Here is a 23,585-nt window from a genome sequence, read left to right on the forward strand (position 1 = left end):
TATTGGGCGTTATCTAGAGAAAATTGTTATGCTATTATTTTTGTGCAACCAACCGAATTATTTTGATTCATTAAGTAGCATAAACTTTTTATGCTGACTCTATTCGAATGGTTCTCGGATTCAAATGTTGTCCGGTTGGGGCAATTGTGCTCGAAATAGCTATAATTATAACGCGAAGAATTAGTTCATATTTTCACCATGTTCGAGCTCGCGGAATCGAAATAGTTTTATCAATAAATGATGATACACGCGTGGTGCTACTGTCGAACCGCATTGAAGCCCCTGCTTGGTCTATTGAGCCAACATAAAATATGGTGACCTGACACCGCCTATTAAAAGCAACATTGAAACCCAACTCCAGCCTCTACTATCGGGATTCGTTTAATATTGATAACGCATTGCAATAATTGCCAACCATCGAAACGTCGGAACACGAAATAAATACCCGAATCGAGAGCAATGCATTATTCTAATTGTTAATGTGAGAAGAGCTTCCATCCGCATTGCCGCGTTCCCGCCAAGGGTTAGATTACATTGTCTTGATAGTGGGTGGCAGTCCCGAGGTAGAACCACGCGCTAGCTGGCTAAGAGCTGATGTTTCACCGCAACGAATGTGGATGACACTCGACGCGACGACATGCTACGGAATACCTAAACAGGTGGAAGAACTTTCATTTTCGTTTCACTTCCAGCGAACCTGTGGTAGAAAACCAAGCCGGTTGAACCGGAAGCAAAATGTGAATATAGTGTGTCTTTGGAAACTTTTTCACTCACCGTCAGAGGCGAACATTTATTTCTGTCACATGTTTTTTCACGTATCTCATTGAAAACAAAACAAAACAATGTTCAACGACAATCGACATTCCTATTACTACCGTTCCTTTATACCACCATGAAACCAAATCAAAGCCTACCCGACAACTTGTGCCAAGTCGTTGCAAAACACCCCAGCATCGGAACTGAGGGGGATCTCGGCATTAATTTTAGCTTACCGCCTCAGAACACAGAGATACCTCTCGGCGGTGGATGTGCCAACAGCGAAACGAAACGTAACGAATCCTGGCATCCCCATTATAAAAAGGCATCCCACGATGGCACAGGGATTCAGTTTCTCGTGCGCCGCGTCCGGATTCGCAACTCGAGCTGCTGCTGCTGCTGCTGATTCTGCTTTAGAATTTGCTGCATTCAGCCAATGTGTCTTGCTGTCCCAATTCCGCTCCTATCGAGATGGAATAATCAAACATTCTGTGCGTGTGGGCTTCACCTGATAGTGCAAGGACCTCCCCGTCTCATCCTCCAGCCAATGTGGATTATTTTGATTGCATTTCGTTGATTTGCAGGTAAAAGTGCAACGAAGAAATTTCGCACCGAGTGTGATGGTAGTGAATGGCTGTTCAATGCGGCAAAGGCAAGGATAAGATTAATTCGCAGTTGGAATTCAAAGGAAAGAGCTAAGGTGTTTTCAAATTTACTGACCCCCAAAGCGTCGAATTTGTGTCTGATCATGTGAGCGTGAATAAAGTTTCAGGATGAAGCTTAGAATCGAATCAATACCGACGATGCAAATTGATTTGGAAACATTCCAAAAATGACCGTTCTATACCAACAACAAAAATCTGCAACATGTGCAGGATATGGTGGATACGTGTTTCAAATCACCCAATCCCAATAATGGAAATAAATAGCTAAAGCGACAAACCATCGACCAACCGCTTTTAGTAAACGCTCACCAACGTAAGAATAAACTATGTGTTTAGTTCGACATACAATTTGAAAATAAACATGCAAATGCTGAGCAATCTAAAAACCTTGAGGAAATTTGTAATAATATTTTAATGGTCGCTGAGCCACATTAATTTTGCACTGAAACCATTTGTGAAATGTGAACGATTCACGGTGGCATAAAGTGCGTTCCAATGTGAATAAAATATTTAGTTTGGAAGAAAGCAAATTAAGAAAGTTTTTTCATGAAAGATGAGGATTTTTTAAATAGCATATCTCGATAGCAGAGATGCTACTTTTTCGTTTTTGAGTTATGATTTTACAATGTGAAATTTCAATGTTTTCACTACAAAAATTCATAACTTTTGAACTACTGAACGGAATTATATAGTCGCCAAATCAAATTGAAGCGTATGAGTTAGTTTTCTTTGAAAATATATTACTTTTGCAAGAAATTAGGATTTTCGTTCTTCTAATTATTGATTGAGTTAGTTTTTCATAGTTTTCTCGGTTAAAGATAGAGGGCACTATATTTCTTTATATTTTCTATGGAAATCTAAGGATTATTCACATAACATATCTCGATATCAGAGATGCTTTTTTTCCGTTTTTGAGTTATTATTTTGCAAATATAACATGTTTTAAGTCTTCGTTCAATATTTCTATGTGACTAGACTAGACCTATGCGACTAGAATCCAATCTTCCCGCAAGTGTGATATTTTTTTATATATTTTTATAAAAAAGATTAGATTTTTGTCTTCAATTTAATATGCCGATCATCTCAATCGGTTTCGTAGTTCAAATGTTATGATTTTTTGCAGAAAGTCATTTTTGGATAAAGGGGAAAAATGATTTTTCGAACCACCGGTTAACTTTGAAAAAATAAATCTCAAAAACGAAAAAAATAGCATCTCTGATATCGAGATATGTTATGTAAAGAATCCTCAGCTTTCAATGAAAAATATGAAAAAAAATATAGTGCCCTCTAGTGAAACCATGTATCATGTACCATGTACCATGTATACATATAGTGAAGTGAAGCCATGAAAACAATAAAAAACGCCTGCAAACAATAATTACGAAAATAAAATCCAAATTTTTTTTTTCATTTTTCAAATATGACTTATTTAAAAAAAATGTTGTCTATCAAATTTAAGTGGCTTTTATATGTACAGTAAGGTAAAAATCGTGATTTTTTTTTTGAGATTTTGCTTAAATTTTCACCAGGAATTGTTTATATCGATATTGCAGCGAAATTAAGATAGATAGAAGTTGGTTGTGAAAGAACAAATTGTAGAGCAATTAGCTTCAATTTAATTGATAGAAACAATCAAGTTCAATGTGAACTTTTCGGATAAAATTAATAATAACACAATAAAAATAAATAACTTTGAAGTATAACACTTCTCAAATGTTATTTAATTTCACTAATTTACATGTTTCACAACTATATTCTGTACTAAATTTTCTCATCTTCCAAATGAAAGCAACAGAATCGTCTTCTGTAGCGTACTTTTTAATGTAGAGCCAGTTTGAGGCAACAGAGTCCTAAACAAAAAAAAGTTCTATAACTCTGTCATTGTTGAAATTCGAACATATGCGTAGAAGGATTTTTTGTATCAAATATTATCCTCTGTCACATCCTGGATGAATTCGGATTTTTTATATGAGAATGGTATTTTATGACTGTAAGGGGATGAATCAAAACTTTAAATCTTCTTTTATATTCAAAAAACGAAAAATATATGCATAAGAAACGAAGAAAAAAAATTTTTTTACTCGATTATATACAGTGAAAATAAATCCGAAACTGTATATAATCGAGTCCGCGCTGTATTTATATATTTAATATTTTTTAATATATATATATATATATATATATATATATATATATATATATATATATATATATATATATATATATATATATATATATATATATATATATATATATATATATTAGCGTCAAAATAGTCCTGCGGTATTTTTTTGGAATTTTCATTTGTTCATAAAATTTGTTACAATCATCTGTTTTAAGTCAAATATGCGCCGTTTTGTTCGATGACTTGTTCCCAACGAGATGCCAACTTCATAATACCCCTGTTATAGAAGCTCGCTTCCTTATTGGCAAAAAACTCGGATAGCCAATTTTCACAGGTCTCTTTTGTGGCTAACTTCTGACTACCTAGCTCGTTCGCCATGGACAAAAACAGGTGGTAGTCACTTGGTGCAAGGTCCGGACTATACGGCGGATGCAAAAGAACCTCCCATCCGAGCTCCCGGAGCTTCTGGCGCGTCACCAAAGAAGTGTGTGGCCTGGCGTTGTCCTGATGGAAGACAATGCGGTCTCTGTTTATCAAAGATGGCCTCTTCTTCATGAGTGCTACCTTCAAGCGGTCCAGTTGTTGGCAGTACAGGTCCGAATTGAGCGTTTGGCCATAGGGAAGCAGCTCATAATAGATTATTACTTGACAATCCCACCAAACACACAGCAGAACCTTCCTGGCCGTTAATGAGGGCTTGGCCACCGTCTGAGCCGCTTCAGCGGGCTTCGACCACGACCGTTTGCGCTTCACGTTGTCGTAAGTGACCCACTTTTCATCGCCAGTCACCATCCGCTTCTGAAACGGGTCGATTTTGTTGCGATTCAGCAGCGATTCACATGCGTCGATAAGGTCAAAGATGTTTTTTTGCGTCAACGTGTGTGGCACCCATACATCGAGCTTCTTTGTGAATCCAAGCTTCTTCAAATGGTTAATAACGGTTTGATGACTTATCCCCAGCTCTTGGCCGATGCTACGGCTGCTACTATGCCGGTCTTTCTCGGCTAATTCAGTGATTTTGTCGCAATTCTCGACGACAGGCCTTCCGGAACGTGGCGCATCTTCGACGACCTCTACACCAGAACGAAAACGTTGAAACCATCGTTGTGCGGTGGAAATGGAAACTGTATCGGGTCCATAAACTACACAAATTTTATTGGCAGCTTGAGATGCATTTTTGCCTTTGTTAAGTCATCAGCAAAATAAAGAGAAAATCCGACATATTTGACAGTACTACTATGCGCCACGCTCCGGAAGGCCTGTCGTCGAAAATTGCGACAAAATCGCTGAATTAGCCGAGAAAGACCGGCATAGTAGCAGCTGTAGTATCGGCCAAGAGCTGGGGATAAATCATCAAACCGTTATTAACCATTTGAAGAAGCTTGAATTCACAAAGAAGCTCGATGTATGGGTGCCACACACGTTGACGCAAAAAAACATCTTTGACCTTATCGACGCATGTGAATCGCTGCTGAATCGCAACAAAATCGACCCGTTTCAGAAGCGGATGGTGACTGGCGATGAAAAGTGGGTCACTTACGACAACGTGAAGCGCAAACGGTCGTGGTCGAAGCCCGCTGAAGCGGCTCAGACGGTGGCCAAGCCCTCATTAACGACCAGGAAGGTTCTGCTGTGTGTTTGGTGGGATTGTCAAGTAATAATCTATTATGAGCTGCTTCCCTATGGCCAAACGCTCAATTCGGACCTGTACTGCCAACAACTGGACCGCTTGAAGGTAGCACTCATGAAGAAGAGGCCATCTTTGATAAACAGAGACCGCATTGTCTTCCATCAGGACAACGCCAGGCCACACACTTCTTTGGTGACGCGCCAGAAGCTCCAGGAGCTCGGATGGGAGGTTCTTTTGCATCCGCCGTATAGTCCGGACCTTGCACCAAGTGACTACCACCTGTTTTTGTCCATGGCGAACGAGCTAGGTAGTCAGAAGTTAGCCACAAAAGAGGCCTGTGAAAATTGGCTATCCGAGTTTTTTGCCAATAAGGAAGCGAGCTTCTATAACAGGGGGATTATGAAGTTGGCATCTCGTTGGGAACAAGTCATCGAACAAAACGGCGCATATTTGACTTAAAACAAATGATTTTAACTAATTTTATGAACAAATGAAAATTCAAAAAAAAATACCGCAGGACTTTTTTGACAGCCTAATATATAGAGCACCCCCAGCTTGCATCTATTTTCAATTATGATTTCATGCGACTGCTTCATTTGGTAATCTGGTCAATGGGTTAAATTGGTATGATTTCAACAGTTTGCTTTTAAAGCAGTTTTCACGTTTTTGAAACAAGTTTTCGGGTCAATATGTAATCTTCCGAATGAAGTAATTATTATGCCACTTCGTTTATCCGGCGAAAAGCTATTAATGATCAAAACCTTGTATCTCCAACGTAACGCTCTCGTTTCTGAAACATGCTTTCTGTTAAGAGGATAACCTGAACTAAGCTTGTGCTTGCTAAGCAAACTGTACGCGAAGGCATTCGCTAAACAAAAGATTCACAAAAAGAATCGCCCCAAGGTGAATAACGCGAGACGCACGAAGTACATTCTCATGCAAAATATGGAGACAATCTTGTAGTTCTTCAGGCTCCGTGTTCGGATTTTGCCCGGTGAATTCCCTTACGTGGATCTCCACACGCCACAAGCGGTCAGCCCCTCACGCAGTTGCATTTGTGATGAGGGGGGAAATCCCAAATGGCGGTGCGAAAACTCACATCGTTGTCCGAGCGGGAAAAAATGAGGCTGCTTCATCGGTTCGAAGCGGAAACGGTTGCTTGGCTAGCAACTGGGCGAAATCTAACCGAACGGGAATCAGTGAACACATTATTCGTGGAAACCCCGAGAGAATATTTTAATATACACGAGGAATGAAACGGCACTGGATTCAGAAAATGGTAGGTGAACTCACCTCAAGTAAAACTGTAACTTCACTTCTAATAAAGAACAGCTTCAAGAAAGCGAAAATTCAAATTCTCATTATGTATAAAGGCTTCACAGCTTCCAACCAGCTTCCAACTCAACCAATGAAAAGCATTTGAAAGGAAGATTGTTCGGTAGAGTTTTTTTTAGGTGAAATTTACCCTGTCGGCTGTAATATATATAGGGGTAGTGGGGGCATATTGGTCATGGGGGGCAAAGTGGTCACCCGCTTGTTTGGTAGTATAACTATTGACTGTAGATGCTGTATTGATAGTCACCTTATGTTTGAAGAATTTAATGACTTTTGAGTCACCCTGTACTTCAGTAGAGCTGTCGCATGCCAAAATACAAATAAAAACAGAAATTACTCTCTCGATAGCCATTCGGCCGTAGTTCTGTGCGCATGGTATCTAAGGTATTTCTCGTGAAATTTAGTTTATTCAATCTGATATGTTGGACAATTCATCAGTTTGGACGACTGTTCACATTCTCTAGAAGAGGTGAAGAGATATTTTGTTTAATATCAGCGATTAATTAGCATAGACATTATTTTCATGTTTGTGGACAAAGTGGTCATAGGTGAATAACAACTTACAATGTTCTGTTCACTAAAGCTGATATACCTCATCACATTCTGCTCTTGAAAAATATCCTTTTGTGGCTTTGACCCTGGATAAATATGCCACTCCAACTAAATCAACGGAACGTTATGTGTTTCTTACTACGCTTTTGTATGCAAGAGAAATTTAAATTGAGACTCTAGGTGAATAGGCCAAGATTATTTCATGCATGTACCTACTATAACAAATATGATTTGAACAAATTTGGACGAAAAAAACGCATAAATCTATCCCATTTAGCTTGATATGGGCGGGTGACCACTTTGCCCCCACTAGGTGACCACTTTACCTCCAAGCAAAAAAAAAGTTCGATTTTTGACCTTTTTTCCTAATGATGAAAAGTGTACATTTTGAATTTTTATAGTAAAAGCCGTTTGCTATTTTGAAGAACAATGAGTTGAACTATTATATTCTTCGAGAAACGGGAATTAAATCGGTATGTGGGTGCTGGAAATGGGCATATTACTTTGGGTGAAAACTATGCCCCCACTTCCCCTATTATCAAATTTCAAAAGCCGATTAGAATCAAAAGATCGGTTTGAAAATGATGAAAATAAAAACTACTCAACTTTTAGAGAGCAATCAATTTTGGGATATGGATAATGAAAGAGGGTAAGGAAGCAGTGTGACTCCGGGAAGGTGCTAGTTCGGGCAACTGCTAATACGACACATATAACTTTCGTTCGCTGGTGCGATAGTCAGCAATTCCGAAAGCTTCGCCAGCATCTTACATAGATCTCGTATATTGTACAATCACCCTCATGAATGGTATTGTATGCACTCAAGTTTGTTGCAAATTCGCTTCAGAGCAATTCTCGCATGCCTCGCTCTCTTCAATTGCGATGAAACGTCGCGATTATTCAAAATGTGATAATGCCACACGCTTGGCTTGGCTTGTGCCAACTGAAGTGATAATGTTAAAAACTATTTCGGGTTATTTCAAATTCGATATAACGTACCCTCGATATAACGTCACTCGATTTAACGTACATTTTACCTCTATATAACGTACACATTATCAAAGTCCAATTTTTTTTTTCTGAAAGAACAATAGATTATCTGTATTTTGATACCAAAGCTTGTGTTGTAACTTTAACCAATCCCGAAATACAACTGTTTTGTGATTCCGGATTCTAAATGAATCAAACTTCAATCCACAGAACGAGGGGAAACATCATGAGAAAAGTTGGTTTCGTCTTCTTATTGATTTTATTCATCAATCTTACTCAAACAGCAACACAATAAAGTAATATAAGCTACGTTTCAGAGTTCTTTATTATGCTCCTATATAACATACAATTTGATACAACTTACAATTTTGAAAGTAAAATGTACGTTATATCGAAGTTACCCTGTAACTGGGCTATGTGAATGATGAAACGATACTTACTCTACGTGTCGATCCACAAAATTGAAACCAAATTTAGGAAAATTAGCACATCTCAAGCCGACGGAAATCGGCCGAATTAGTGAAACGATGTCGATGTTGATTTTTATTTTTAAAAATCGTTATTCGATTTGAATAGTTCTTTATAAACTATACTAAATTAAAATGTAAAATTTATTGAAGTGAAATTACAATCGATGTGCTTTACTCCGAGAGAAGAACCAAACCATTCGAAGAGAAACGAAACAAAATATATTTACACAACACAACACAACGACCCAGATCAGACAACGAAAAGTTTGCGGATGTGATCAGAGGAAGAACCAAGTGATTTGAATGTGAGAAGAAAATAGTGCAGGACTCGTAAATTATTATTCTCGCCGTCGTCGTTATCGTGTTCATCGCACTGCACACAGCACTGTATCATGTTCCGTTGGGCGCTACAATTGCTGCATTTTGCATGACCGCCAAGCGAGCAAATAAAAAACAAACCATAATAATAACAAAAATCAAATAAACACACAAAACAGCGGATTATCTGAGCAAAACCACGTTGACCGAGTTTAAAAATACTCGCACAGCTGCACCAGCAGCAGCGCCCAATCGATATTGGTTTTAATTTGAAATCATCCCTCCCCCACGTGTGGCCACCCCGTGTGAGAGCACCCACTTGAAATGCATTCGTCCCATAAATTCGTAACAGGTAGATCACTGGGCGGATATTGCATTGGGCACAATCACCGTATCGGAAGAAGCGTTCAACAAGGCTGAATATCACCACCGGCAGCCAAAAATGAAGGTGTTCGACCTGAAAGGCGGCAAGTCAACAGTTTCCCACGATACCACCAATCCCCTGGCGCTGGAATCCGTTGTGAACGTGAGAGTCGAGAGCTATCCATCGAGCGTTGGGGTAGGTCGCGAAAGGGATATAACTTCGCGTAGATCTACGCCCTCCATTGCCAACTCTTTCTCTCGACCTTCCAACAGTTCTGATCTGGCTGCACCGGAACGATTCCAAAATGTTACCATGTACGGTTGTGTCAAATTCAATCCCAATTCAAGGTAAGTGACAGACCCGCTCAAAGAGCCACCCACATAACGCCCACAAAAACGACATACATATCCACTAGGGGGGAAGGTCAAATCCCAACCATGTGTTTTTTTAGAGGCTGACAATCTTCTGACACCATTCGTGGATGGAGGGGGTGAGGTACTGATTTGTACATTGTACATTTTATCTATTTTCACTCGGCAAATTTATTCCGAATTGTTACGAACGGTAACATTCGAAGCCTTTTGAATTGAAACTATTTTCCGATTGAGCTCACCTAAAAGAAATTCAAGTCAGCGGGATTATAAATTATTCGTCTGTCTGTTTCTTTATTTTATTCTCCTACAGTTTGATCCCGACGGTGAAGCCTAACTGCACATTCTGCACCTCGCGTAATATGATTTCGCTTTGGCCAGAACAATTTCACTGCGTTGACTGCTCCACGCAATGTGGTCTGGAGAAAGTAGAACCTCTTCTCTTTCAACGCATCATGTTTCACAAAAGCTGTTTTTCCATTGTTGCGGACAAAAGTTTACAAAATGCTCAAGGATACGGACAGGAGCTAAAACTATTCCGCTTCATTTCACTGGCAGCGGCTTCGTGTGAGGATGTTTCAAAAACTGCGATTCTGTAACATAGAACCGCTGAAACCATAAATTATGTTGTCCGGAGGATAGTAGCGAGAAAAACCGGACATGAAGTCCTTCGGAGACTGGAGGGAGTCGATAAGATTCGAGATTGCGTTCGCGATGTTTGAAATTAGGAAAAGTACAGTTACAGTACAGTTGATTCTGAACTCGAAATGCTTTTACTGCTTCCATTCCTTCCATTCCATTCCATGTGCTTGGAGGGGAGGAAAGAAAAGTAGTATCAAATTCGGACAAGAATATATTAGGGTACAATGCTGAAGGTTCACAATTATGTATTACTTTTCGATACTAATGTTAATATATTTTACCCAGCGGAAAACAAGTTTTTTCTTGATTTCGTCAGCGAAGAAATACTATTGACTTTCCTTTTTTCACCTCAGCTCAGACTATGTGTAGTGAGTGATTACTCTTGAGGTCTTTCTTGAGTTAAGAAAACACATAAAAAACGCAGAAAGCAAGATCCGAGGACTGGGGGTGGGGTGAAATTGGTCCAAACTTACGTTTTTTGTTATTTATTCTCGTCTGTAACACACCGTGATAGCCATCGTGTGCTGGCTTTACGGTGTCCTTATTGGTACACAATGAAGTCAAGACTTGCCGGTTCACCACAACATGTGTGATGCCGAGGGTTAGTAGGTTCGATTCTAACCAGGTATCACACCATTCAGAATTTTAATCGACAAAAAAAAATCGAGACAAGACCGCTTAGGACGTAGGACTACACAATCTTTTTATTTTTTAATTTCTTGGTTTATCATTTCGGATATTATTTGCAAATTCGTCGAAATTTCCTAAATAACTCTTTAGTAAAAAGTTCCGGGGAACCTGAAAAAATTGTATGGCTTGCGTGGTTTTGTAGAATCATTTCGAGAAGCAACGATTCCTCGCCTGTGCAAAACAATGCACTAATTGGTCATATGTAGCATTTTGTTCTTTTATATTAGGTTGGGGGAAAGGTAATCCGTTATTTTTGAGTGGAATTCAAACCTATTTTTAATATGTTCGGATTGTTCGATTTGTGTGAAATATACACTGTTCTGTTGGAAAATTTGTTGCCATCCTAAAGGTAGCTTCAAGATGTCTCTATCATAGAGGTCTTGGTTCTTATTAGCAAAAACCATAGCAATAGATTTTTACAATCTTCTCTTGATCCCAATTTTTTATCACTCTGGAAATTTTTAATGCGAGAAAAAGGTGATAATCGTTTAATGCCAGGTCCGGACTGTATAGTGGAATCATTAAAACATCCCAATCATCTCTCAATCACATCTCTCGGAATTGTGTGGCCTTGCGTTGTCCTCATAGAACATAACACCTCTTCCACCGTTGGCCAATTCTGAACGTTTCTGGTCAATCGCTAGCTTCAAACGTTCCATTTTTTGACAGTAGAGATCATAATTTAATGTGTTACACTGAAAAAAAATTTAAAAACAAAATTTTTTACAAAATTTATAATAAATTTATTTGGGCGTATTTTACTGTTGCAGTATCGGAATTATAAACACCAATCACAATTTCAGCGGCCTTGCTTGCATTTTCGCATTTATAAAATAAAAAGTGTGAAATGTATCGATTTTTTTTATCTGTGTTATAGTGACTTTCAATTCATTTGGCTGGTTCGTCACTTTTACTTCCATTTTTGGAAGAATGTCAGGAGTTAGAATTGAACTCGTGACCTTCAGCGTGAGAGGCATGGATGTTACCACTACGCCAGATCGCCTCCTCGTACTGAATTTTCTCTTTGTTGACCTCCATTGTTAACACCCTGTAACTCAAAACTGAATGGAGCAAACAAAAAACAACAAAAGATTTTTTAGTGTGAAAAATCGGTTAACATGCGGCCATAGCGCTCACCATTCACAGTTACCGTCTCGCCGTCCTCATTTTCAAAGAAATACGACCCGATGACTCCACCAGACCATAATGCGCACCAAACAGTGACTTTTGGAGGATGCAATGGCCTCTCAACAATCACGTGTGGATTTTCTGAGCCCCATATACGGAAATTTTGGGTGTTCACATAGCCACCGAGCTCGAAATGTGCCTCATCGCTGAAGAAAATTTGATGCGAAAATTCGGCATTTTGCTGCTGTTGTTCGTTCACCCGATCGACGTATGCCCGACGCATTCCATGGTCACCACGCTCTAATTTTTGTACCAGTTGGACTTTATATGGATGTAGGTGCAAGTCCAAATGCAAAATTCGCCACAATGAATTGTTTGACAAGGCCAATTGCTGAGCACGCCGTGGAATCGACACATTCGGGTCATCCTCCACACTGGCAGCAACAGCAGCAATATTTTCGGCCGAACGCACATTACGATGATGCAAAGGTTTCACAATATCCGCTACGGATCCAGTTTGTTCAAATTTACGCATTGTGTGCTCTGTAGGCCGTTCATGACGACCAAAATCCGTCCGTAATGCTCGAAAAACATTTGCCGGTTTTTCATCATTTTTATAGTACAATTTAACAAAATTAACACGTTGTGCGATGCTAAAACGATCCATATTGTAAAATGGCAGACATTCAACTAACGATATGATGCTTTGGTTGACAGCTATGTCAAACGGTTGTCAACGCAGGGCTGTATTCTTTCGGAAGCCCGAAATGGAAAACCCTGTACTTCAAGTGAAATATTCGCTAGCGTTCACAGCGTTCGGCGTTTTTCACTATACATTGCGACGGCAGATGAAAATTTTATATCTTGTGAGTAATGAAATTGTCAAAAAATGACATGGGACAACTATGCGTAGAACGGGAGTATGCTTGTCAAAATTTCTCTTTCGCAAATAAAAAGTTTTCTTCATCGATGGGTTGGTTTTTTTTTGCAAGAAAAATCTCAACTTCTGGACTTTATAGGATCCCTTACGATATTACCATTCGCGGAACAGTGGCGTCGAGTGGAGCTTTCGCAACTGGGGCGGAAGCGTCTACTTGCACCCCTCTCTCTTTGCTCTCTGCATATGCTGTATGCCGAATGGTTAAGTATTTGTTAATGTGGGGGTTGTTGAAGTTGTAGATCAACATGGTGTAACATACTATTTTTTCCTGCTAAAATAAATTACAAACAGTTCAATTTAGATAGCGTGGATCTTTCATGAATCCATGAATCCGAAAATAACCTCGCTTTAATTCTGTTCCAAAATGAAGCCACCGAGAAGTGTAAGGGAGTGAACAGATCCTGTCAGCATACTTGATTTAGAATTCAGGAAACACAATCTGATTTCGTGGAAACAGAAACACAATCTGATGATAAACGAAATTATTCTCTATGATGTGAATCCGATATCAGAACTGGTTTCGACAAAACCCTCCCTCAAAAGCTCCCTTCAAGTGCTATACACCACCGGAATACATCTTATCAATGAATCCATGTTCCAACATGGCTCTAATGAATCCCTATTTTTTATTCCTCCCAGGAAAGGTCGTCGTCTATTTATGTACCACATGCTACTGGTGCTGCTGTTACCCATCGTGGCTGTCGTGCTGCAAAATACTGTCCTACTCCACCAGCAAATCACGAAATATGATACAGCAAAACGCGTCGGCGAAGAGGTAAACTAATAATTTAACACTCTCCTCTCCACTCCCGCAACTCCCGCTAAGCCAAGACGGTGTCCGCCACCCACCAGCAACTCCACCCTAAATCCTTTATTTATTATTCTGTTGTCATGTTTCCAGATCCGTGTGATCATGAACATGACCGGCCTTGTCAAGGCTGTGCAAAACGAGCGAAAGTTACTGACCTACTTCGTGCTGACACAGCGGAGCATAGCGGACGTGGAGCAGGCCATCACCGATACGGATTATATGCTGGCGAATCTACTCGTTCGCAGCAGAAGCTGGAACATCGAGTACAACGAGAGCATAAACCAGTCCATAATCCACGATAATTTAAGGTATGTGAAATGATTATTTTTTATGGTTTTCTTTTGTGGTTGCATTACTCAAATAAGATATGCCTAATTTTCCAAGCAAAACGAGGAAATTGCTTCTAAGGTAACCCTATCGGGCTTCAGGGTTTTATTCTTTAACAGTTCAATATTGTAATTCTGAAAACGACTTTACACTTTGTAGGACCCCATCGCTTATCGAAAATAACAGCATTTCTGTTTACCTTGAACCTTACCATGAACTGAACAGACATATCATTGACCATTTAAGTCAGAGTGTTGGCTTGTCTTTCAGTGGGAACGCTTGGCGGTACGTTCTTATGATACATGCTGCTAATCGAACTAATATTCGCTCCCTTCGCTTCCTTCACAGACATTTGATAGTATATAAGAACGTAATCGAAGCGGTGGAAAACATCAACATTGCCGCCATTTTGGTGCTGCAGTTTATAAGTCGGGGAGCGCTGGTTCTGGATGATTTCTCGCAGTTTGTCCGTCGGGATGCCGCAGCGATGGACCATCTGCGATCGGCAGAGAACTTCATGACCGATATTGTGATCATGCAAAGCAGTGAATACCACGTGCTGAACAAGTGGCGCCATCTGGTGTTGATCAATTCGTCCAGCGGTGATCGAGAGGATGCTCTTTTGGAGTATTTTCAGTCGGTGAACAGTTTCATTAGGAATCTGGAAAAACTACAGACGAGTCTCCAGGAAGTGTTCATCGACACAGTCGACGAGGAAATGAGCGATGCTCGGATGCGTCAAACAATTTGCATTGGATTGATGCTGCTAATTTTCATCATCAGTCCCATGCTGGTGTTGATGGTTCTCACAGCAACTAACACGATTCAGGTGAATACAGGTTATCAGTTTGACAGGTCAGCATTTAATTGGTACACTTTCAGAACTTTTCCACTCAATTGATCACACGTACTTTCGAGCTTCGCAATGAGAAAAGTAAAGCAGACCGTTTGTTGTACCAAATGCTACCGCCCGCAGTCGTCCGTCAGCTGAAGCAAGAACGCCAGGTTCTGGCGGAAACGTTCGACTCGGTGACAATTTTCTTCAGTGATATCGTAGGATTTACGTACATTTCAGCCGTCAGCACAGCGATGGAAGTGGTGACGATGCTAAACACGCTCTATCGGTTATTTGATTCCATTATCTTGAAGTATGATGTTTACAAGGTAATGTATTTAATTCATTATTTGGTGAAAAATACTAGTCTCTTTCTCCGTCAGGTCGAAACTATCGGCGATGCTTACATGGTCGTATCCGGACTCCCCCAGCGCAATGGAGATAAACACGCCGGTGAAATTGCATTGATGTCTTTGAATTTACTTCACGAAATTTCCGGTTTCATCATACCTCATATGAAAAATCGAACATTGGAAATCAGAGCCGGAATCAACACTGGTTCGTGTGTGGCTGGCGTTGTAGGAACCACAATGCCACGATATTGTCTATTCGGTGACACGATCAATACTGCATCCAGGATGGAGTCAACTGGGGAACGTTAGCATTGTTTGAAAAAATTGTCCACACAATCATTGAAGTCTTGTTTCTGTTCATTCCAGCTATGAAAATTCACGTCTCCGAAGACACCAAAGTAATTCTGGATAAGTTGGGTGGATTCAAAATCAAACGCCGAGGAACGATCGAAGTCAAAGGAAAAGGGACCATGGATACATACTGGCTACTTGGCCATACAACGTACGAACATCTTTTTCCCGAAAGTGCGATTCCCATCTACAAACCGGAGGTTGTCACGGAACCCGAATTTATGCAGATAATTTACTAGGGACTTCCCGGGCTTTTGATCGTAATATTCCTCAAAACTTCACAAAAGCAGTGATTCGTTAGAGTGAGTTTTGATGGCAGAAATAAATGTTTATGTAACTGTTATAATACCACAGGTGCAATAACTCTGGATAGATATAAATGTCCCCCTTTTGCGTAACGTTTATAGAGGTAAATTTTATGAAAAGTAGAAAAAAGGAAAACTGAAGAAACGGTGGCCAATCAACCATTTACTAGTCGACACATTTTGGGACCACTGTAGGAAGTCGTAGACAGATACCAATTTCCACCTTTTATATGTAGGGTAGCGTTGATTTGGATGAGCAATAAAGTCTTTATCGTATCGTGTCAGATAACATTGACTATTATGTTTTATTTATTTTACTCTCCCTTCCCGCAATCAATGGTTAAAAACCATCTGAGTGGCATCTGGATCTTACTGGCTGTGCTCGGACCGTCAATGGAGTTCAGAAACTGTCAAAGTGCCATTCATATCCATCAAGCCTATCTTCGTTTTTGAGTTTTCTTTGAAACTATCGATTAATCTATTTTATGCCAAGTGTTCGAAAAATCGAACAGCAACTTTGATAATTTTTCATTGCTTCGGAAAGCAACCATATGGTAAGGTTTTGGCATGAAATGATAGCTCTTAGCTACCAATTACTGTCAATTTAATTCAATTTTATATAACTTTATTAGGGAAAAATACTTTCAGCAACTATGTGCGGAAAGTAAAGAACCTAACATAACCTAACAAAAAACAAAACCCAATAAAATGCAAAAATATATAAACTTTTCTAAAGTATTACTTTGATTAAAGAACACACATTGTGATGTAGAAAAAAAATACCATCTTGATCCTCCCTTTTGTTGGTATCAGGTTCGGTTATTACACCCAAAACACATAATTCTCAAACAAACGAATATTTGCACCTCGCTTTAAGGGGGCTCATTGAACTTACTTTTTTTTAAATTTCGAAAATCAAGTTTTCGTTTCTCTTTATATGGACGATTGCGTACGCGAGTAACAATATCGTTCCTAGGGGGGTAGAAATGTAGATTGAGGTCAGTTGAATGAAGAGGCAGTTTGTATTCATTAGTCGCGTCAGTTAGAATAAACACTGACTGGACTAGTTCATTAGTCATCCTCGCACTCAACGTTAGTCAATTCATTTTCTAGTCAATTCATTTTCTAGTCAATTTACTTTTTGTTGACGGCGACTGTCGAAGCAGTTCTAGTCGAAGCGAAGCTACTGAGAGTAGAGTCGGTCTTCTTTTTTTACCTTCGAAGATTTCGGACCCTGGTTATTCTCGAGTTCCAATCCATCGGAGAACCATCGATTAAATTTGAAAAATCATAGCTCAAAAATGAAAAAAATAGCATCTCTGATATCGAGATATGTTATGTAAAAAATCCTTAGCTTTCAAGAAAAATATAAAAGAATATAGCGTCCTCTAGTTCAAAGCCACGAAGACAACAAAAAACGAATACAATCAATAATTGAGAAAATAAAATCCACTTTTTGTGCAAGTTCAACATTTTTTAATAAAAGGCTTATTGCTTATTGGCTTTAATTTGATATGTCGATCATCTGAATCGGTTCAGTGGTTCAAAAGTTATGATTTTTTAAACGGTTATATTTAGCTTGCCCTGTAATATGTTTGTATGTTTGTACGAGGGTCGTTCAAAAAATAAGTTTCAGTGCCTCAGAAATCGCGGAAAAATAAAGTTAGGACAAAAAACAAGATGATTTTCGTAATCAACGTTATATTTTCTATTTTTCTACATAATCGCCGTAACGTTCGAGGCATTTTTCATGACGTGGCACGAAATTTTCTATTCCGAGCGCAAAGTGCGTAGCGTCCAACTTTTTGAAGAACGATGTAACTGCGTCACGAATTTCTTCAGTGTTATTGAATCGTTGACCGCCGAACGCCACCACAAAATGGCACAATATATATAGTTTTTTTTTCAAAACTTCTTCAATATGGGTATCAGATGGAAGGGTTTCACTAGTAGAACACAGTTATACAAATCCAAGATGGCTGCCACTACAAAATGGTGGACTACATATTTTCTCAAAATTTCATAATAAGGGTATCAAATGAAAGAACATGACTAATAGAACATGAAATGATTATGAAAAATTCAAATCCAGGATGGCTGCCACTACAAAATTGCTGACTCCATATTTTATCAGAACCCCATTAATATAGGTATCAAATGAAAAGTAGATTACAGTAGATCGTGAAAAATCCAAATCCAAGATGACCGCAATCACAAAATAGCAAATTACTTTATTAGACGGTTTTATTTAGCATGAACTGTTTGTATGTATGTTCATATGTCTGTAGGGTTGTCCCAAATTAATAGAAATTTTACCAATAGGAGCTGACCGAATTTATGAAACACCTTTATTTCTGCATGATCTTGAAAAATCCAATATGGCCGCCGCTATAAATTCCATATTATCTTAAAAAAAAGTTGATTGAGATATGTTTATCAAACGAACTTGACTTGAAGAACACGCTATGTATTTTTTTGCAATCCACTTAATATCAATATCAAATGAAATGATTTGACTAATAAAATACAGTGCAATGGTTTTATTGTAGAGAAATATTCAAATGAAACAGATAATGTACTTAAAACTAGAAAATAAAATATGTAAGAAATTTTTTTTAACTTACATGGTTTCATTGTGATTAAATATGTGAATAATAATGTACTAAAAGCTCGAAAATAATTAGGCAAGTAGCAGTTGGCAGTTATCACACCTCTTTTTCATTTGTCTAGGGCATTAATAAGACTAAAATAAAATCGTGGGGCACGTTGAATTTCCATTATCTACGATTAGCGACTTCATCATATCATAAAGTGACCAGATGATCAGAGGTCTAACGCGGGACACAAAAACAAAACGTTATGTATATACGTTATGTAAACATAAACCCTAGTTTAGCGAGTCTAAACTGATCAGTATTATTTCTTTCTGAGTATCGGCACTCAGTTGTGATTTTTCGGTGGTTTATATCTTGTTTACGCCCGAAAATGACTAGCTCAATCAGAGCACTTACGCCTGGCAAGCACGATTCAAATTCTACAATTTTATTCAAATTAGCGAATGGAATGCTCGAAAATTCCAATTCATTTTTCATCGATTTTAGTGTTAACGTGTGCATTCAAAAATAATGAACTAATTTCGGATGGCGATAAAAGATAATTTATAGGAACAAATTTTCTTCAAATCTTACGTTTATGAAGTCTACAACAAACTCAAGGCTGTTGATTCACTGCAGTAGCACTGTCAAGCCACTTGATGATTTTTCCATACTGCAAGCTCCACCCCACAACGAAATGAAGTCTACAACAAACTCAAGGCTGTTGATTCACTGCAGTAGCACTGTCAAGCCACTTGATGATTTTTCCATACTGCAAGCTCCACCCCACAGCGAAAGAGTTGGACATCCTGAGGCACTTTGTGTCCGCCAGATATAGCCGATCTGGTATTTACAATATCATCTCTTTGCCGCACCTTAAGCCGGGAGATCGATCGCAACCAGCCAAACGGTGGAGAAGAATCTTCATTAAACAACCCTGCCTCTTCCTGTCGAGTTTTTCCGGCTTATTTAAAACATTAAGCCCTGACCGAGCTAGCGGACCAAAGATGAACTTTCCGTCTGAACCACGTTGGTCCTTGCGGATCAATAGGGGACTTTTATAAAAATCTTTTTCCAATTTTGTTGCTGTGGTTTCCAGTTGACACTCTCTAAACAAAAAGCCCAATGTCGGTGCGATGAAACCAGCTCAACGTATTAATCTTTGGATTATTAGAAGCGCTCTTGAACAGTTTATCATATCATCTTCATCATAAGGTATATACATTTTTTGATTCATGGGAAATAGAAGCGTTTTCCAAAAAAATAATCATTTCAATGAAGAAGAAGGAACCTGTAGGATCACTTCTCCAAAGATTCGGTGTGTGCACTTATGTAATAATTTGTTTTTCGTCTTCCACTTCCTAAAATCCATGAGAGTTCTCGGAAAAATAGAATTCAAATGGTTTTTACATAATCGCGATCGAAACCCGCATTCAATCAAACTAGCAAGCAAAAACTAGCTGATTAACATTATTTTGGTGGTGTCTTCACCCTGGCGGAATGAATGATGTCCTACAACCAATGGAAACAAATCGAAGTTCAACGACATGAAAAAACTAAGGATCATTTTTATTTCACTAATATTGAATACATACTCAAAATGGACGGAAAGTAAATATTATTGAAAATGCAGAACAAATGTCATTTATTTTTTCATATAAATGTGATTTTTTAGAAATTTTTACCTAACGTGTCCACGTGGACCATATCTATACCCCCACCTTCCTCCCCGTGGACAGACGTGAACATTTTTATACCTCGTACCACCCTAAAGTCGTCCACGTGGTATGTAGACAGCCCCACAGGATAGCTCAACAAATAAATATAATTAACCATAAAAATCATCGGCTTAGGTGTCTATTTGAAATTTGTATTTTGCTTCAGAAGGCAGGCCTGTATTCCGCGATTCGTACATACTCACAACCAGTGGGCACAACCGGTAAAATAATGTTAACGAAACTGAATGCTACTCCGGGATGCCAGGTATTTTTTCAAATCTTTTACACATGGCAAGAAAAAGTTCATCTTGGATGCTACGTTTGAATGTTTGCGATGAAGATTGGAAATGTCTCCAAATATGAGCGCGGAAAATACAATTGATATCGAAATAAAGATTATCACAGTGAGAAACTCAACCGATCAAGAAACAAAACAAAATAATTAGATCTCTTCAAAGTAAGTCAAATGCCTTCAAAATGAAAACATGTCTTTACATCTGGCATCTCTGATGCGACCGTTGGACGAAAACAATCTCAAACTGTCATAAGATTTTGCAGCCGCGCGCTGCGAATGCCGGTACACATTTCATTCGTTAGTGAAAGGAATCACTGCCTAAAAGATTCTCACTTGTTATCGAACGATCTCCTTATTTAGCAGAAGTAAGTAAAATTCGAAGCACAAGTTGTGTGCCTGTATAATAAATGTCTCACCTCCCCCAAAACCAGAGCAATCGGCCTGCAATGGCTTCCGCAGTGGAGACCATCTCATCGCGAGAAATCGAGTGCCGCAAAATTTGCATAGAACGATTCGTTTACGCTATACTCTACAGCGTCGGGGCTCAGTTTGTACTCCTGACAGTTTTCCTGCTGCTCGTTAATCTAAGCTTGCTCCATCCAATCACTTGGATTGCGGGCTCATTCCGACTTGTCTTCTCGCTATCTACATGGCTGTGGATCATGCCTCTGATCAGTGCTGTGATAATTCATGGGATGTTTCTGGCCAAATCATACCTCTCGGAAATTAAGTATTGCCCAACGAGGTTCCAACAGCTTTATAGGTAAGTTTATTCTTTCAGTTATGTTGTGCAATTTTAATCGCCTATTTTTTCAGAACATTCAAACAAAAATCAATTCTGTTATCAGTGAACTGCGTTGTCGGATTTTTGACGGCCTGGCTGTATACACGCTTTTTACGGGATGAGTATCGTGTCCTTTTCCTCCCCAGCGAGAAAGGAACATTCATACTGAATGAAAAATATCTCTTCCTTCTCGTGGGAGGAACCTTCGCTGGAATATACTATTTCCTGAAGACCAAGAATGACGAATACTCTCTGAACTTTCCGCCTATTCAGCAACCACGATACCTGCAAATCCGGGCTCATCTGTACAGCATCGTATATCAATCCATGTTTAAGTCCTTCGTTCCAACGCTGGTCTACGTGAGCTTCCACTACACATTCAGCTGCGTTTACTTCCGATACAAACTGGCTGCCTTGTTCTACGGTGTGAAACTCGCTGAAGAGTCCTCATTTACGTCGCTCTACTCTACTGTAGCTGACATACGTATGATGCTCTACTGTTGGATTTTATCTTCCCAAATTCTGAGTAATATGAGCTTGATACAAATGCTATTCCACATTTTTCTAACGGAATGCAGACAGTTTCCGTTGGAAAAATCGGCGATGGTCGATGATTCAGCAGTGTCAATAGTGGAAGCGTTGGCCAGCGATAAAATACCAATCATACAACAACTAGCTGCCTTACACCTGTTCAATATCTCCGAAGACTGTGATCCCGCCGGAAGAGTGCCATTGTATGCCCTATCCATTCCGGGCGGTCATCCATACAATTGGCGCATGGTCTCTGGAGAGTGCATCCGGCTTATTCGGGAATTTTCAACAGAGTTATCCAAATCAATCGAAGGCGTTGCGCCCAAAATGAGACCGGAAATGAGTAGGCTTCGCCCGACAGCTTCGATGGACGCTGAGAAAACAATCATGAAGCAGTATAATGAAAGCTTCGGTATACGAAGTCTGTCCACCAATGGTCTGCCAGCGGATTCACCACAACAGTCCGGTACAATGTGCAAAGCAATCGATCGTCGCCTCGATTCATTCCGGGCCACACTTCGAAGCATCCCGGGAATCTTTTACTTGTTTGGTGAATCAAAAACCGCCAAAACGTGCTATCTGCTGTCTACCCAGTCCAACCAGATCGTGTGGACAAGTCAAGCTCTGGCCTCGCTGGCGGCGCGTTCAATTACGGAGGACCAGTTTGGTGTGGTACAATCCGACTTACCGTTGATTATACGAACGTTACTGCAGCTGAAACAGGTGCTGGATAAGGTTGGTTCTATTCAGCTGGACGTGAAGAAAATCGATCGGAACTATGTAGCCTTGCGGGCGGCCACCAAGCGGAGCTTGTATCGGATTTCCTACGCTTTTGCGGACTACCTAAACGATATCGTGCTGGAGCCAAGCGACGTGGAGGCGATGCACGGCTTCGTCAACTATCGGGAGGCGTAGTGGCGGAATAGATTAATCGCGTACTAAATATTCAAACTCACTGGCATTATTTTATATCGTATCATTTGTTAAATAAAATATGTTAATTTGATTACTTTGCATGTGGCGTTTTATTAATGGAAGAGCAGTGCTATCGTAATTTCTGCTAAACTGGCAACATTGATCGTAAGATGTTGATTCGTTATGAATCAATAGAAGAATATACAGTATAGGACGGAAATAGGTTTCTAGAGCTTTACAATACGTTTGTCATCATATGCATGGAGATCACATGCATGAGATTTTATTTTTTGAAGCGCTCGTCATTTTCTCTTGAAGGAAGGCGAGTCTTGAAATAAGGAGACTTGCTCGTTTTGTATTTCTTTTTAGAGGCGAATGAACTGAAAAGTTTAAAGCCTCTTTAATCCAACATCATCATCATCATTTTGTATTTCTGTAAGCGGATATTTCCGATGAACAATTGACGAATTTACACAAAGCTGAATCAGCTCATGCTACATCTACATTTGGAGTTCAGATTCACAAAAGTGAGGGTGTTTGTTTATTTTACGCACTGAAAAGCAAGATTCGGTGGTGGATTATTCATTTTATTTCAATTTAGATTCATTTCAACCATTGAATGTCGTCAGTATATGGTAAGAAAGTTGGAGTTTTGTATATTTACGATGGTTTCAACACGCGATTTGACCAAAGTCATAGATAATCTTCGAAAATTTTAAGTTTGATAATGCATACCGGTTATTGATACTATGGAAAATTGCGATGAAATCGATATCATATCAAATTGGCTGAT

At 39.3% G+C, this 23,585-nt stretch overlaps 2 protein-coding genes across 8 annotated transcripts; both read left to right on the top strand.

The window, feature by feature from the left end:
• The first annotated feature begins 1,119 nt into the window (after positions 1-1,119).
• Positions 1,120-16,220, top strand: LOC129763134 (adenylate cyclase, germination specific-like). 7 transcript variants are annotated; one of them, XM_055761924.1, is made up of 11 exons: positions 1,120-1,340; positions 6,080-6,455; positions 8,671-9,549; positions 13,613-13,748; positions 13,875-14,092; positions 14,169-14,192; positions 14,271-14,396; positions 14,460-14,940; positions 14,994-15,275; positions 15,330-15,603; positions 15,666-16,220. In XM_055761924.1, exons 3-11 carry the CDS (start codon positions 9,281-9,283, stop codon positions 15,887-15,889), a joined length of 2,034 nt encoding a protein of 677 aa, XP_055617899.1. In that variant the 5' UTR covers positions 1,120-1,340; positions 6,080-6,455; positions 8,671-9,280; the 3' UTR covers positions 15,890-16,220. The 7 variants fall into 7 exon arrangements, with proteins under 7 accessions (XP_055617899.1, XP_055617898.1, XP_055617900.1 ...); XM_055761923.1 differs by lacking the exon at positions 6,080-6,455 and having other exon boundaries at positions 1,120-1,456; XM_055761925.1 differs by lacking the exon at positions 6,080-6,455 and having other exon boundaries at positions 1,120-1,456; positions 8,707-9,549.
• A 4,570-nt stretch (positions 16,221-20,790) lies between these two features.
• Positions 20,791-22,891, top strand: LOC129777612 (nucleoporin Ndc1). Its single transcript, XM_055783988.1, has 3 exons — positions 20,791-20,927; positions 20,994-21,325; positions 21,379-22,891. The coding sequence occupies exons 2-3, from the start codon at positions 21,009-21,011 to the stop codon at positions 22,790-22,792; spliced, it is 1,731 nt and encodes a 576-aa protein (XP_055639963.1). The 5' UTR covers positions 20,791-20,927; positions 20,994-21,008; the 3' UTR covers positions 22,793-22,891.
• Positions 22,892-23,585: the final 694 nt, after the last annotated feature.

The sequence above is a fragment of the Toxorhynchites rutilus genome, chromosome 1 (assembly GCF_029784135.1).
Source record: "Toxorhynchites rutilus septentrionalis strain SRP chromosome 1, ASM2978413v1, whole genome shotgun sequence".
NCBI lineage: Eukaryota > Metazoa > Arthropoda > Insecta > Diptera > Culicidae > Toxorhynchites > Toxorhynchites rutilus.

What these genes read in the sequence shown, in the direction of transcription:
- LOC129763134 (XM_055761923.1), top strand. Translation starts at nt 9,281, where the DNA reads ATGAAGGTGTTCGACCTGAAAGGCGGCAAGTCAACAGTTTCCCACGAT. An exon ending in AAATTCAATCCCAATTCAAG is followed by an intron (nt 9,550 to 13,612) that starts GTAAGTGACAGA and finishes TATTCCTCCCAG; the next exon opens with GAAAGGTCGTCGTCTATTTA. An exon ending in CAAAACGCGTCGGCGAAGAG is followed by an intron (nt 13,749 to 13,874) that starts GTAAACTAATAA and finishes TCATGTTTCCAG; the next exon opens with ATCCGTGTGATCATGAACAT.
- LOC129777612 (XM_055783988.1), top strand. Translation starts at nt 21,009, where the DNA reads ATGGCTTCCGCAGTGGAGACCATCTCATCGCGAGAAATCGAGTGCCGC. An exon ending in AGGTTCCAACAGCTTTATAG is followed by an intron (nt 21,326 to 21,378) that starts GTAAGTTTATTC and finishes CTATTTTTTCAG; the next exon opens with AACATTCAAACAAAAATCAA.